General features: G+C 33.2%; 1 protein-coding gene across 29 annotated transcripts in view; it reads right to left on the bottom strand.

Annotated features, from left to right (window-relative positions):
- ERC2 (ELKS/RAB6-interacting/CAST family member 2) overlaps positions 1-16,278 on the bottom strand; it is a 525,223-nt gene that overhangs the window by 128,637 nt on the left and 380,308 nt on the right. For 25 of the 29 annotated variants that reach the window (XR_014571289.1, XR_014571290.1, XR_014571291.1 and 22 more), the window contains one exon: positions 6,269-6,403. The exons of 2 other annotated variants lie outside the window; for them this stretch is intronic. Coding sequence is in view for 20 of the 27 variants with exons in the window: in XM_083795056.1 (XP_083651182.1) it covers positions 6,269-6,403 (135 nt within the window). In the remaining 7 variants the exon portion in view is untranslated. Of the gene's footprint in view, positions 1-4,851; positions 5,235-6,268; positions 6,404-8,017; positions 10,908-16,278 lie in introns of those variants that run through there. 2 more of the 29 variants (XM_083795052.1, XM_083795054.1) reach the window with 2 other exon arrangements.

Below are 16,278 nucleotides of genomic sequence, written 5' to 3'. Positions count from 1 at the left end.
GTTACTGATATAGTAGCACTCACTTCATGGAAATTTGTTTGTATCAAATAAAAATCAGATGTACCAACATAACTAGGGAACACATTGTGACTCCCTGTAACGTGACTATATGTATGGGCAGAGGAGAGTTAGAATCATCCTACTGCTTATGAAGTTTTCGTATCTTCCCCAGACTTAAGGTCCAGGGGCAAAATAGATTTCCAACTCATATTTCTCTCTAAACAGCAGTGTGAAAAAAGAGCGGATAGAGGCAAGAAGTGGTTGAAAACCTGGTTTTGTTCTCTAGCAGCAGACAGACCTAATCACATAAAAAGAGAAAAAGCTTGTTACATCTATTATATCTGAGAACAGTGCACAACCAATTCCTTCAAGAGAAATTGGAGACCCTATTTCTAATTCTAGAACTATGATGCTGTACAATGCCCATAGATGGATATGATATTGAATAACAATTATAATGAAAACATGATCATAAAAACAAAATATCAATAGCTGAACCAAATAGCGCACACAAAAAGGATTCCTGTTTCCAGTAGGATATATGTATATTTTTCTTCCAAGAGACTGGTGATACACCACCCTCTTTAAAGGGGGTATAGAGTCACAGTGCTTTACATCAGTAAGTGTGAAACATCTTATTCTTCCTTAAAAATATGTATTAAAATACACATGCACATACTTTTACCACCATATCTCGTAGCATACAAGTATTTCTTTACATAAATGTAGCAACATAAGTTAGAAAATCCAATGTTATACACAGAAATGGGAAATGTTTCAACATTAACCTTGCATGTTTAACAGCCTCTTCCTTCTCTGGGATTTCTGAGAAAACTTTCAAAAACCTTCCCTAACATGTACAAAATTAAATGGCATTTATCTTACAATAAACACCACATCCTTTTTTTCTTACAAAATAAAAAATGCCCTGGGATCATTTGCAAGTTTATTATTTTTCCAATTTGTTCTGTTGTTTCACACCATCAACAGTGGGTTGGACCACAGTCACCAAAAACTACATATCTAGAATTTACGTTTAATACACTATTGAATGGAAAATACAGGTTTGCATGGCACATGGCAATCAAATTGCCATTAAAAAAAAAAAAGTGCTGTATGGAATGCTAAATAATACAACATAGTAAATAATAATAATAATTATTATTATTATTATTGAAAAACATAAGCTAAAGCAATTACTTGAGTTCACTCATAATTATCATTGACTTTGCTGTTCTCAGAAAGACTATTCAGCCAGGATTTTGCTATGAAACTCCTATTTGTTTGCCTTACAATTAAACTTTTGCTAGGTTAATCCACTGTTCACAGTCTGGAAATTTAAGAATGGCAGTACTTCAGGAGAACATCTCATCCAAGCTCAGTGCACCAACACGAGATTAAGTAAAGCTGTTATCATGTGCAACAGATATTTGTCTAACCTGTTCTCTAAAATTTCCAAGAAATGAGCTTCTATTACATCCACATTAAAGAATGTTCATGTTTCTTTTGACTTATAGATTTGTTACACACATAGTTAAGAAGATGTGTTTTTTTGTTTTGTTTTCTTTTTTAAATGGCTAACCTAGTTATTCTTGGTATAAATTAAATTTACCACTCCTAGTCTTTCTACAGTGGGCACTGGAACACAATCGATCATCGTCTTCTTTACAACAACATTTTACGTATTAGAAGACTTATGACTCGCCTTTAGAACTTTCTAGACTAAACAAACCCAGTTCTTTAAGCCTTCCTCATAGGTCATGTTTTCTAAAACTCCTATCATTCTTATTGCTCTCCTTTTGTCCCTTTCCAATTTGTCTATCTTTCTTAAAGCATGGTGTTCACAACTGTATACACATTTTCAGATGAGGTCTCACCAGTGCTCAAAAGAACAGAATAATTACTTCCTGCTTCTTTTCCAGCATTACATCCCATTACAGAATTAGATCTAACTTCACTGCAATGGTATTCCATTGTTGCCATATACTGCTTGCAATCCAGATTATATTTCTTTTGCAATTGTATCGCCTCAGTACATGTGAAGTTTCTCTTCCAAATGGACTTCTTTTTACTGAACTTCAGTTTACTCATTTCAGACTTTCTCTCCAGTTTATTAAGACTTGAGCTGTTTATTGAGACTGGAACAGTTTATTGAGCAGGTTATCTGCTCCTACTATGCCTGCAGTTTCTTTCAGCTTCGTTCATTACCAACAGTAAATGTGTTCTTCCTATTTAATCACTGAAATAATTTCTAAAAAATACTCCACAAAGGTGGATAAAGGACAGACTTCTTAGCATCCTGCTGCAAATGTCCCTCCTGTCTGACAATGAGTAACTGAAATTTTTTACGTAGCATGCTATTTATATCAGTTGCACAGTCATCTCATGCTGATTTCATGCATAATTCAATTAAAATTATATTATTTATTGTTATAGCTTTTATCATTGTAATGCATTTCACTCTCCTAGTTATTACAAATATATGATAGTACAGTGTCAAACCCTTACAAATTTAAAGTATGTCACAGCTACTATTTTCTTCTTTAGCCACAAAGCCAGTTAACCATATGAAAGGAAATTAGATTTGCCTGACATACTTCGTCATTGACAAATACAGACTAAATTTAGAATGGCCATGCTATGTAAGGGCCATCTAGACCTGCATCCTGTTTTAGACTGTGGTCCAAAACTGTCACAAGAGTGCAAGAATAAAATGAGTACATAGAGATACATCATTTCATACCTTCAAGAATGCAACTTAAGACTAGCTTATCTGTTTTATTATAGTAATCAACTATCAGGTTGATTTACGTGATTAGGAAACGATCAGGTAACTTTTAGGAAAAATAACAGCAAAGCAAGCATAACATGATTTGATAAACATTAGGATAGATACATATATATAGATAGGTACATAACATCATGCAGTCTGATACAGACACCAAGCTACTGAAAATTAACAGTAAAGAGACTACTGGGTTTCTATTGACTCACTGATTAATAATTTATTCCATAATTTTTACAGTATGTAAAATAAAGTGATAAATCAATCTCCATATGTTTTACTTGTAAAGTACTGTGTTTGCCTTTATCCTCCTAGGGTCCCTTTTGTCCAATACAAGAGTTGTTGAATACAATCATAGATAGTTCAGAGACTACTTCAGCTACTATTTTATACTCCCTACAACAAAATATATTGGCTTCTCCCAATGGGAATGCAACTATTTTATTTATGGATTGTTAATCCCTCGTTTTTCCCTGAAAATTGTGCCTTGTTGTGTAACTGCACTAAATAGCAAAATTACTATTAAAGGTTATTAAAGATTTTTAAAGTTTTTTGTTGTTGTTTTTTAAACTAAGACTTAAATTAAAAAGTCCAGAACACATAAGCATAAACAACTTGTGTCCTTTTTTTTCAAGAAAGGTTGCCCTTTTTGCTATATTTATAGGGTCTTTTCTTGCTGCTTTTCATTCTTTTGCTAGTTATTATTATTAGTTATTTGCATATTAGTATTTCTGATTGCATCCGTATCTACCTTTTATACCTTCTTTATACTTGTCTACTTTATCTTTAATCATTTCCATCATTCATAATGTTTAATTTTTTTATACATTCTTGAAGAAGTTTTGATACAGATTTTTCTTTTTTTTTCTTATCTGTTCTTTTCTCTGAATAACCTGTTATTGTGCATTGAAAAGAGTCTCTTTCACTAAATGTTAGCTTGTAACACAGAGGTAGTTGTTTCTTTTCTTTCTTTTTTTTTTTCCACACATCTTGCCTTCATTCTGTTCTGTTCATTCTGTTTCTTGCAAAAAGCCAAATGTTCATGGTCATTTTTAGAATATTTTGCCTTCTCTTATATATAGTCAGCCAACTTATCTCTGTTAATCAGAATCAGAACTACAACTAGATAGTAGTTGTTGTCCTTAATATCCTTTGAAAGTTTTCTTTCCAAAAGTTCTTAACATGTTCCAAGAACTTCAATGTTATATTGTCTAGGTTTTGTGTTATTTTGGTTTTGATTTTGTTGTTGTTGTTGTTTTTTTGTTTGTTTTTCAGTTGGTATTCAATAAATTGATCTTTCTTGTACTTACCAGTTCCTGCTGCTAGTAGAGCTCTAGTGGTCATCCTAAGAAAGCTTAATTTGCCTATTTGTCTCCTATTCCTGACTAAGTAGTGTATCACACATCTCAGTTATAACTTCACCACTGTTTTTTTTCCTTTTATTTCAGCCCAGGCGTTATGAAATTATGAATGAATTTAACAGCACACAAGGATTTTTCAGAGAAAAAAAAAGTTTTATTTTTCCCCAGGGTTCCCTACCTGGAAAATAGTTATTTGCTTCTAAAGATTGTTTTTTCCAACTCTAGGTATATCCATATATGAATACCTTTCTTCCTTGTCCTACCCTGACTGAGTTCCTCCCCAGACTTGTACAGTTTTCAACTCTCACCCATTGTAGTACGCTAAAGAGAGTCAAGTCATGAAAAGAAGTCTATCTTAAAATTTGAATGTCATCTTCAGGAGGGCATCTATCCATAACTGACAAGCTCACCATACAAAGCAATTTAAAATTTGAAATGGAATAGTGTCACCCAGTAGCAGCTGGAAACATATGACATATTGGCAGCATGGCTTACATGTATGTTTTAATTCCAAAATTAGAAGTTTGTTTCTTGAAATTTCATCTCCTAGGGCTAGTTTCTTTCATTTGTATTCCCTGTGGTGTGGCATTTTTTTTACATACATACACACATTCATGTACACACACATCATTCTATAATATAACAAATTGTTGAGTATCTGATACAGATACTTAATAAAGGACCGTAAAAACATGGCTGCTGGCAGAAGGGGATTTGAAGGGACAGATTAAGTTGTCACTAGAATTTAAAATACTATTTTGGTGTGTATGTACACAAATACAATGTGTAATTTATAGAATTACATGATGGATAAATAATTCAATTGTTTTTAATACTATAATGTTATGATAATTTAATGTAACTAGTAACTATACTATTATAATAATAAATATAGCAATACATAATTGTTAATAATAGCAATAATACCATTATTATCAATATTATAAAATTAAAACAGATACATTGTTTTTGGTGGATCTGGTCTTCCAAAATTAAGAGGTCTAGCATTTTCTGTTCAGAAACATCTGTTTCAAACCCATCAAAAAATAAAACTGAGGTTGCACACTGGACACTTAGCAAATTTCTTCCTACCGAAGGAACAGCAACATTATGTGAAAAACTATGCTGCATTATTAAAAAGGACAGTTGCAATGCTAATAAACCACAGAACATCATGACCTCTTAATTCCAAACATATATTGTATAACTGTTATTACTTTAAAACTGTGACAATCAACTTGTTTTAATAGTTCTGCATTTTACTTTTCACTTAACTTTCATTAACGTTCTAAACTACTACCAATAAAAACAAATGAGTTTTGTATTTTAAAAAAATGTTTTAGATGTTAAAATTTGTATTTATTTGTATACAAATATTGAAATTTACAAAATCAAAACAGTGTTGGGCTTAGGGATTATTTTTCTACTGGGGGAAAAGGTTCCCAGTTCCCATTGTTCCATTTCCAAATTGAACAATGTCACCATTCTCAATCTACAGACCTTAGAAGACCATTTTATTAGGACAGCCCTGTAACACAGGACTCTAAAAAGGATAATATTATAAGAAGAATACTGAATCATTAAGCATTTTTAAAATAAAACATCTTGAAATTTTGTTCATCATGCCTAGTTAAAAATGTATCACTTGATTTTAAACTATACCTGATATTTGATAGCTTCAACAGAAAAATACATTCAAAACAGTTTAGAACTAGGGGTTTACAAGTTGGCAGAGGGAAAAGCTGCATAAGTTTTAAGATACTAATGATTTATACATTTACTTTAAATAAACAAATAAATAAATAAACCCCAAAGTGGATACTTCTGAAATCACTCTAGTTATGAGAATTTCCACTGCTTTTCTACTCTAAAAGTTGAATTATGAAATGCTGAAAATAGCTGTGGAACTTTTAAAAAAGATAGAGAAGAGAAATATAAAGCACCAGACAAAAAGTCAAAATGTTTAGATTCTTTCAGGCATGGAAGTAAATACCAGAGCTATTAATTTCTGTTCAAAGAACATATCACTTACATTGCTCATTATTTCTTTGGAATATTTGTTTCACCTTGAAGTATCAAAATAGTAAAAGTGTAAAACTGAAGTTGAGAAAAGGTGACTGACCTGATCTGGAGAAGGTCTGTGGTTGGAGTGTTGTGGCCTCCCAGGAGATCGGTGGTGGTGGTGGTGGTGATGGTGGTGGTAATGGTGATGGTCATCATCATAGTTATCTGCCATAAGTTTCATTCTGTTTTGTGTCTATTTAGGATGTAAAGCGAGACAATTTATTACATGATGGAATATATTAATTCAATACTGTTTTGGCAAGATCTTAGCTCTTCCTTCACTCTTTTTTCGGTAGGTGCAAGGATCTAACAGTAGAAGTCAGGCCTGCTGGCTCATGAAGAAAAGGAAACAGAAATAGAAAAAGATAACAAAGCATGTGAACACATCTGTCTCAGTTTTCACATATATAGAATTGCACAAAGAAGTCGGGAAAGGATATGATTAAGGATGTTGTGTTTGAAGGGCTTCAACAAACACATTCAACTTCCCTAAATTTGATATTTTAGAACATTTGTCTTTTTTTTCTTCAATCTATTACTATGTCTCACTAATTAACTTGCAAAAATTCACCAACAGGAATATTATGTGTTCTTCAAATATTTACGGTTATCTACTGAGGCAAGTCAACAACAATAATGAATAGTTATGCAAAAAGCTAAATATAAGCTATTTTTTTAAGTTGTATGCCAGGATCACCCTGCTAAACAGTAAGTTAAAATAATCTTAAGTCTAGTTGATACAGACACAGACACTTAGACAAATAAGTGATTATGGGACCGAATGAAAGTAAGTCTTAGATATAAATCTTTAAAACAAGATCTATGCTTAAGCTACTGCCTCATACAGATAATGCAATTGATGTCACCATGAGGTAACAAGACATATCATTGCCCTTTATCAGTATTACAACTATTCCATGCCATGAAATATGCAGACTGGAATATCCCAAACCTTAGTCATAGAACCAAGACTATCTTACTACCTGCTTGCCCAATACCAATGGAGACAGCACTTTTTTTTTTCTGTTACTAGCACTGAAGGCTGTCTCAGGCAAACTTGTTAACTTCTAATCAAGTTTTACTTACTTACACTGATAAAACCAAGAAGAAAATGCCATCAGCTCTCAATGACCTCTTCCAAAATTTGAAGAATCAATTCGAGGCATATACAATTAGTATTAAGTAGATGGCTGAAAGGAAGATCGCAGTCTAAAGACACTTAATGTCATCTTCAAAAAACTAATCTGAACCCTGACACATTTTTTCTGTAGGGGAAAGGTTGCACTTGAAGGAGCATTATCTACTTTGTGTCAGTTCTCTGTGAGGACACCACTTGAGTAGGTCATGCACAAACATGCCTACTTTGCACACAGACACTTTGGAGGACATTAAAGATAAGAGTCTGAAGTCAATTGCAAAAAGTCACAGTTCTACCCATGCTCCAAGGCGGCAGGATGCATATTAACTCCAATGAGGATGCTGTCAAAACACATTACCCCAGGATTTTGCCCAAACTAATCAGTTCCAAAGGACCAAATTAAACAGATGAATTTAAACACAACTCATTTATTTGGTTATATTCCTATGCTAGCAGGTCTAACTGTATTCCAACTGGAAATGTCCATGGGATAGTATGTGGTAAATTTACTTCCTAAACGGATTATCCTATGAGAACAATCGCATACCATATCTCTGTTTGGAAATTTTCACTGATTTAATAAATTAATAAATAGAAAATGTAAAAACTAAAAGATTGCCATTTAATTCCCTGATTTTAATGAATTTGCTGAAGTAGAAAAGAGTTCTGAAAGAAAAAAAAAAAAAAGAGAGCGAGCGAAAACTAAATATTATTACAAAAATTGAAAAATTGAAAAATATTTCAAAATAACAGAATCTAATGTGAGGAAAACTACGAGCCACAGGGTTAACACAAAATCCTAAGGTTATTAATTATTGCTAATTATTAATTAATTAGCAATTAATTTTATTTTGAACTACCATAATGCTTCTCAAGCACCTCACATTACCACCATTAGGGAGACAAACTATTTTATAGGAGGGCACTTGCACTCAGTTCAAGTTAAGATTAGAAAGAAAAATCATAACACATTCATAATAACAAGATAGAGGAACAGTCACAGATTAGATGTGTGCATGCTTTAGCCACTGTTAGACTCTTTATGGGCATCCCTATAGCAATAGAAGAGCATCTTCTCAGTGGGTTACAGAATAGATTTCCTCCACAGGTCAAGTAGTAGACTCTTTCAAACAGGAATTGCGCTGGCACTATATGGTGTCTTTTCATGTTTTTTAACACTACTTTCTGCACAGTTGTGATCATTCCATTTTCTCCATCATGGATAAGATAGAAGCATAGACCTGTATGAATGTCAGTTATGAATTTCTACTGATTTTACAAAAAATTAAAAAAATGCAAAATAAAAAATTAAAAAAATCAGTGTGACTCATTATAGTTAGCCTGTTTGTCTTTACATTCAAAGAGGATGGCTTTTTGAACGAGAGTGGAAAAGATGGAGAACTAATAGACAAATAATAACCCACTTACTGTAAACACTGTAATATCCTGCCTCTTTGGGGAAGCTCCTAAGATTTTATTAGTTTATTTTCTTATCAATGAACAGCCTTAAATTTCCTACCTTTCAACTGTATTCCATAAAAGAATGCAAAAGTTAAACAAGATGATATACGCAATCCTAAAAGTGTCCCCTGTAATGAGGTGTTGGGGATTAGACGTGTCATGGGATAAGAACTGTAAATGAATGATGTCATCTTTCTAATTTGGTGCTGAAATATAAATAAACCACTTCTAATGTTTCCTCCTTTTGGATGCCAGATTGCAGTAAAATCTGCACAAAGAAACTGTTAATGCTGCAGTAGGGTTCCCTTAGTTGTCCTTTCTGGAAGCAAAATGTATAAGAAATAGGAAATTAGGATTTGCTTTCAATTGATATGATCATCAAACCATCCAAACATTTACATAACATTTTATTGCTGTTCATTCCTTAAAATTATACTAAATATTTTTAATAGCTTTGACTTTTTATTAGTTAGTGCTTCACAATGACAACTAATAGGATTTTGAGTTTCTGCTTCTCTTCAATTTAGCTGCTGTCAGAGAGATGTTCACTTCAACAGTGAACTCTGTTTTCCAGATATACTTAGCTTTCACTTTAACAGTACAAAACGTGATATGATTCAAACTTTTAAAAGCAGGACTTTTAAGGATAAGCAGAATGATTTCTGGAGGAGGAACAAAACTAAAGCCATCCAGAAAATTAAACAGAGGAAAAATACAATCCTTTTCAGCTCCTTCTAAACAAAATTCTGAAATGTTACTTCCATATACTTCCCTTGCTAACTCTTTTAATTCTTAGTAGGTGTTGAAATGCCATGTATATTATTATTTGAGGAAGAAATTAATTAACCACATTGGAACTCATTCAAGACACCAGGGCTTTACACACCCCCACACACATACAAGCACACACAACAACACATAGAAAAGGATTTTATTGACCATGTTTTAGGACATTGGCTTATCAGACAAACAGTAACTGCCCCTGCTCAGGGTCCCATGTCAACACATTTGAGTATCATTCCAGTACTGACTTGGGGGGAAAAATACCACCTACTGACTTGGCAACGCCATAATTTCCTGCACCATGTTCAGCATGCCTGAAAATTTCCTGTTCAGAAATATATGAGACTTTTTTCTTATATTACTTTCAAAAGCACTGCAGATTCCTAAATAAGGCTTTTTAGGATGATCTGGAAACTCAGTCCTGGAACATGCAATTCATGAAAATTTGAATGATGCTGGCACATACATTTAAACTGTGCCATATCTAATCTGCATCATCTACTACTTTGCAAGAATAACCCCAAATCAAAAATAGTTCTTTTATATAGTTCAAAATTTTACTCACATTTTTCTCTCAAAATCTAATTCCAACAAGTAGTTATTACAGAGCTTGAAAACTATTTTTTTTTTAATTGAAATTTGAAATCAAATTAGAGGGCTGACAGCAACCCCTTCCTGGCGGTCTGGATAGCCCCTTGCTCAGAATTTAATATTTTTTAGGTGAAAACCACTCTCAATTCAAAGGCGGTGTAAAGAGTAGGCATCTTCCTGATGTATATGTTAAGATACTCATGTTTTTTCCACAGTTTTTTCATGAGCTTGCTCAGAATCAATTTTTGTTTTCAGTTTATTAGGTAACAGTGTTCACTACGGAATGAATAGCATCAGTGGCTTAAGGAGGAATTAGCTTTTAAGTTGTCTGCTGCTTCCACTACAACATAGCAGACATTCTCAAATAGTTAAACATTTCTGCCTTTGCAGTGGTCAAAAATATATCTGCTTCCCAATCAGGCTGTTATACCCCATCATCAGAGTATACTCAGATACTAACATGGATATTTTCAAATGGATAATTACTGAATCTCTTCTGTTTAGTTAAGAACCTCCTAATTCACAGTCTAGTGTAACTTCGTCAAGCCCCTAACAGACTCTTCAGTGCAACGTTTAAAAGCATCAAACACAAGCAGCTGGAAGAGCAGCTGCGTTAGCCTGAGTGTGTCCATGTAAAGTACGATTCCTGTGTGCTTCCACCCCAAAATCTCCATCCAGCTCCTGATTAAGAAATGTTGTCAGTCCCATATATAATAGGAAAGACCTAGAAGGGAAAAAAAAAAAAAAAAGGAAGAAAAAGAAAAAAAGCAGCCATGGCACATTCTTTTTCCCAATGTTGAGACCAAGTCTGTCCTGTGTACACTTAACAGGAGGTCATCCAAAACAAAGTTATGTCACTCTTGAGGAAAATATATATACTTTTTTCGAGTTGAACAAATTAAATATTCTTTTATTTCTTCCTGTTGTGTTCTCACTGGTATATTACAGCTGAAACAGAAGTTACGGGTTTGATGAAGATGTATCTGGAGAGCTACCCTAGCCTACATGAGGCTTATAAATTAGGCCTTTAAACCTTAAATATTGTGAAATCTCCATATGCACCACCAATTAAAATTATGGAATATTCTGTGAAGAAATCATTCTTACAATTTCAATTACAAATTCATTGACTCACATCAGACTGCAGGTAACACTACTATACAGCTTCCTGAAACCTCTCTATCAACTGCTGTGTCAAATAGAATTTTGGAGAATATGCATTTGCAAAATTTTGGTGACCTATACATAGCACCATTGTTTGTTTCCATTTATGATAACCATTGATCTTTTTTTCTATAGTATTCTTCTTTTTCTAATATGATTGCCTTGCGTATATCAGATCTAACCAAGTCAGCATAAGATCACGTCTACCGATTTCCTACGGTGGAGGTCATTCTTTACAAGTAATATTTCTAGAGACAAACATGAACCAAGATGCTACTATCTTTCAAAGACATGATGAAATCCTAAATAAATGTTGAGTCAGAACTTCATTACACACCACATCTTCTTTCATATTCATTGTCATCTTTTCTCCAAAATATAGCAGATTGATTTTTTTTGCAATCTACCTTGAAGATATGGACTACTTTAAACAAAGGGAGAGAATAAATTTCAAGTTCAGCAGCGTAGATAGAAATGACCTGTTGGAAGTCATGGGCTTTTATTTTGAAAAATTACATTTCCTCCTCAGTGACTTCATCTTCTGTGACCACAACACAGAGATATGCACTCAGTTAGTCCTATTGTCCAGTGTATTATTGCTTTAGTTTTAGATATATGTTTTTATGTGTGCCAATGTATATAAATATACTCACACATTTATATATGAACTTATGTACATATGATCAATTCCTTTATCCAGGAAAGATAGCAAAGCCTATAGACCCACAAATGCTTAAGGAATTTCTTGATTTTAACTTATTCTGGCAAAATGAAACCAGTTTCACTAGTGGCTGAAAGAACGATGAGCTGCAGCATAGGCCAGATTTTCTGAAATTAGAAGTGGGTGTGTCACTCAGAGGAGCCCAGAAAGGTATAAGTGATCCATTTGACTTGCAAAGGAGATGGGGTCTCAGTAGTCTCAAGTATTTTCTCAAGGCTGAGGTTTCCAAACCTCTCTCCTATTTCATTCCTTTTTAACTCTGCCAGTGGAAGTGCATTATATTCTAACTCAGACACTGGCAGAAGAATCCTAAATTCTATTCTTAGCATGAATCTGAAACAATTTAGTTTCAATTTAGCATACCAGGATGAATTTGCAAACTCTAACAGTAACTCTAACATTTTCTTTATGGAACACATTTGATACAAAAATAATTAAAAGACAAGGAACACAAAGCTCTGTTACTTTTGCCTGTCACTTTTCAGTGTATGTTTCAACTTGGTTTTGGGCTCTTACCTGAAGTTAGATAAGCTACAAATTTTAATTTCGTGTTTTGATCATTCATCATATGCTGAAAAGCTGTATCTCTGGCAGCAAAATTATCATACCCAGTTGTTTATGTTTTGTTTGTTTTCGAAAATCTCTGGTGAACACCAGGCCCACACCTGAGACGGAACAAGTTTTAATTTGGCTTTATCTTAGGAAAGAAAAAAAAAAAGTAAACTTGTAAAATGCAACAATTCATTAACTGCATCTCTTGCAGACTCTGTATAGCCTTATCAGTTTTATCCTGAAAAACTTCCACTTTTTTTTGCTTTAAATTTATTGACTGCATTCAATAAATGATATATCCATTTTGAAATAAAGGAAAGATAGAGGAATTAAAAGTGTCTTAAAGCTAGGTGAACAGGTATATTAACCCTTAGGGCTTGAAACAGTTGTCTTTGATCATTCAGTATCACTATTTGCTAAGCTGTCAAGGTCATGAATGGTATGTGTAACTGAATTTTTAACCCACTTACCGAGGAATTTATGATCAAGCTCTGTATGAAAACTGACAGATATTTCTTGTCTTTCTAAAATTCTGTAGAGTTTAAGTAAGGATCTACAGAAGTGAAATGAAAGTCTTTGATTGACTAGTAACAGACTCAATAGCTTAACAACAATCTGTAACTGTAAAACTATAATATTAAAACTGTCTTTTAAAAAAATATTTTAGCAAGGTGGCAATAGGCAACTATGCTTTGATCTGTCATCTGGATCAAGTTAACAATGAAACTCATGAATGAGGTTCAAATGAGGAAAAATAGTAAGATTTGTTGCTCTGGGATATAGGTGTAATGCCATTCAACAGCTATTACTTTCCTTTGGATTTTCTTCTCAATCTCTTTTCACTAAAAGGAATTTGAAACATTTCTAGAATATTCCCTTTCAATAGGGTAGGATTTTTCCCTATACAATATGGGAAGAAGGTACATATAAGGCCTGCAAGCTATACTGGAGAGGTCCTGGAGTGTAATAAAAGCATGAAATTTAAAATCTAGAGACTCACCTTCTAGCTTAGAATCTGCAATGGCCTCTTGTTTAGCATCTTCAACATCACAGAACCTCTATGTCCTGCAATCTCACTATTTGAAAATAATACTTCCATAAAATACTTTGACATCTTCATGTGGCAGATGTTTAGTTCTATTTTTCCTGATTTTTTTTTTTTTACAAATAAATGATTTAATTTGAGCTTTTTTTTTCCTAACACAGCATTTCGGAAAATACTAATATAATCTTAAAAAAAAACCAAACAAAACACACCTTGAAATCCAGAAGGTAAGAGTCTAAAAAGCTGTGTACATAAGACGATATAGTTCATCGAGTTTATCCAGTAGTTACATAAACCTAGTGGAATTCATTTGCATTGCACGAAAACATGTGCAACTGCAATTGTTTTTCTTTCAGTTTGAATCCAGTGCTTCGGGCCTGAATTCTATTAGCTGAGGGTTAACAAAACGTTTGCTAAATAATCCAGTTCTGTATTTATTCTCTCCAAATAAAATTAGTTTTCATGTCAGAACAGTATTTTTGCACACTTTGAAATCTGTTATTTGAAGACAAGCGATGGATTTCTAATTATTCCTACTGCTGCACAGCACAGAGATTATTAACAGCCATAGAATACAATTTGTAGCTGTTTTGTTATTTGATATCTTACCTATACTTAAATATTGGACAACAAATGCTGTACTTGGCCTCAAATACCTTTAAAGTTCACCATATCACATTTGTCACTCAGTATGTTAAAGCACTTACAAAAACAGTATATATATTTCATTAAATAATAAAACATATTCTAAAAGTGTATTGATATGCTATGTAACAGAAGAAGTCTTGAAAAGTAGCTACAAAGGGCTTTTCAGAAGTGATTGCTGTGTTTCGAAGTAACCGTCATGATGACTTCTAAGAACCATGAAGTCATAGGTTGCATCAAAGAACAATGAAACCATCATAGACCACATTGAAAATTAAAAGTATATGCCATGTAAGCCTGTATTTCTAAAGCCTAATGATTTTTTATTATTATTATTATTTTACTCTTCAGCAACTTTCCATTTGTATCATCTCTGTTGTCTCATCACTTCACATATTTTTCTGAGATCAAAAAAAAAATTTTAAATTCCAACTTTGGAGCCTTTAAAAAACATGCTCAACATCACTGTCATTTCAATCCACCCTCTCTGAGCATCTTGGACATAGTAGGGATACATGCATTCTGCATAAGTGATTTGATACTAAATCAAATAGTAAGCCTAATTTGATAACTAGAAAGAAGATTTAAGAGAGATTCCATTGCAAAGTTTCAGTGAAACTTCTTTTGCTTAACCTCCTTGATATGCGCAAGCTGGTTCACTAGTTACATAGCTGACGCAATAAAATAAAATAAAATAAAATAAACCCAGTATCATTATTTTAAAAGAGCCAAACCTTGAGACTGTGCTCAATTCTTTTTAATGGTAGCGCATTTCTTGAATTAACACAATTCAATGAGACAAACCATTAAAATATATCATCCAGCTATGGTTTTGACAGACAGACTTGTGACCTTTTTCCACAAGTTAAAAGATCTGTTAATTGGCCATTGCTCTGAAGGACTTCTTGCCAATTCTACAGCTACATAAAAAACATGGACTTCAATTTGTGTTAAGTATTCAAGCTCTGGAATACTTCATGCTAATTATTCAGGCTACTTCTAACAGCATAACACTAGCACCATAATGTTAATCACATGCAAAATAAATTACACTGTCTTAATAATTACAAATATATGACAATATTCAAGGTTGGTTTTGTTTTGTTGGTGGTGGTTTTTTTTGCTTATGCAGTGAGTTTTTATATACTAAATTATGAATACGTTTGCAAGCACACACCAGTAACTAAAAGATAATGAGAACATAACAGTATGGTAACTAAGAACTCCAGATGTTAAAAAAATTATCATAATCATAACCATATGAGTATTAGAATGCATCACTATGGATTAGAGCTATGTTTTACTGAGTGTTTTAATTATGCATTTTCTTTTTCTAACATCCCTGTAATATAATCTATCCTCATATTCCTCCTCTTAGCTCTATTTGGGCAAGGGTTTTGCTGCTTTGTTTCCCCCCTCAGTTTTAGAACACAATTAATTTTTTCCCCTATTAAAATTCCAAACGGGCTAATAAGCATGTGTGGTGGTTTTTTTTCATGATATAGTGTGTGGAAAGGGAGGGATAGAATGCATGCAGGTTAAAAGTATGCACGATAGTGTACTGTAGAAAAGTTTGGCTACTTACTTAACTCTTCTCCTTTCCCCTTTTTTTTTTTAACCTCATTAATGCTACAACCATTGCATATGAAGTAAAGAACAGTGATGTTTTTATGCTAGAAAATATGTTTTTTTCTTCCTTTTCCCATCTATATCTAGTCATATAGTAAATTTAATTCATGTGATGTTTAACGTGAAAATCTTACAATTCATATCATTTGTGACATGCGTGTAAACAAAACACTTGTTCTCACTCCCTGTCTGCCTTTAGGCCTTGTTTGTCTCCAGTTTCACAGTATAAAGAATAGTTTCAGAAGCAGTACCAAAAAGTTTCCAAGTTTTCAGGAAATCCAACCTTCCTCCTAGGTGAAATACAATGTTGGTCAAATTAGATGCTCTGACTCCTGTGAG

Source organism: Anser anser (genome assembly GCF_964211835.1).
Source record: "Anser anser genome assembly, chromosome: 12".
Classification (NCBI taxonomy): Eukaryota; Metazoa; Chordata; class Aves; order Anseriformes; family Anatidae; genus Anser; species Anser anser.
This window is presented reverse-complemented; position numbering and strand designations above follow the sequence as displayed.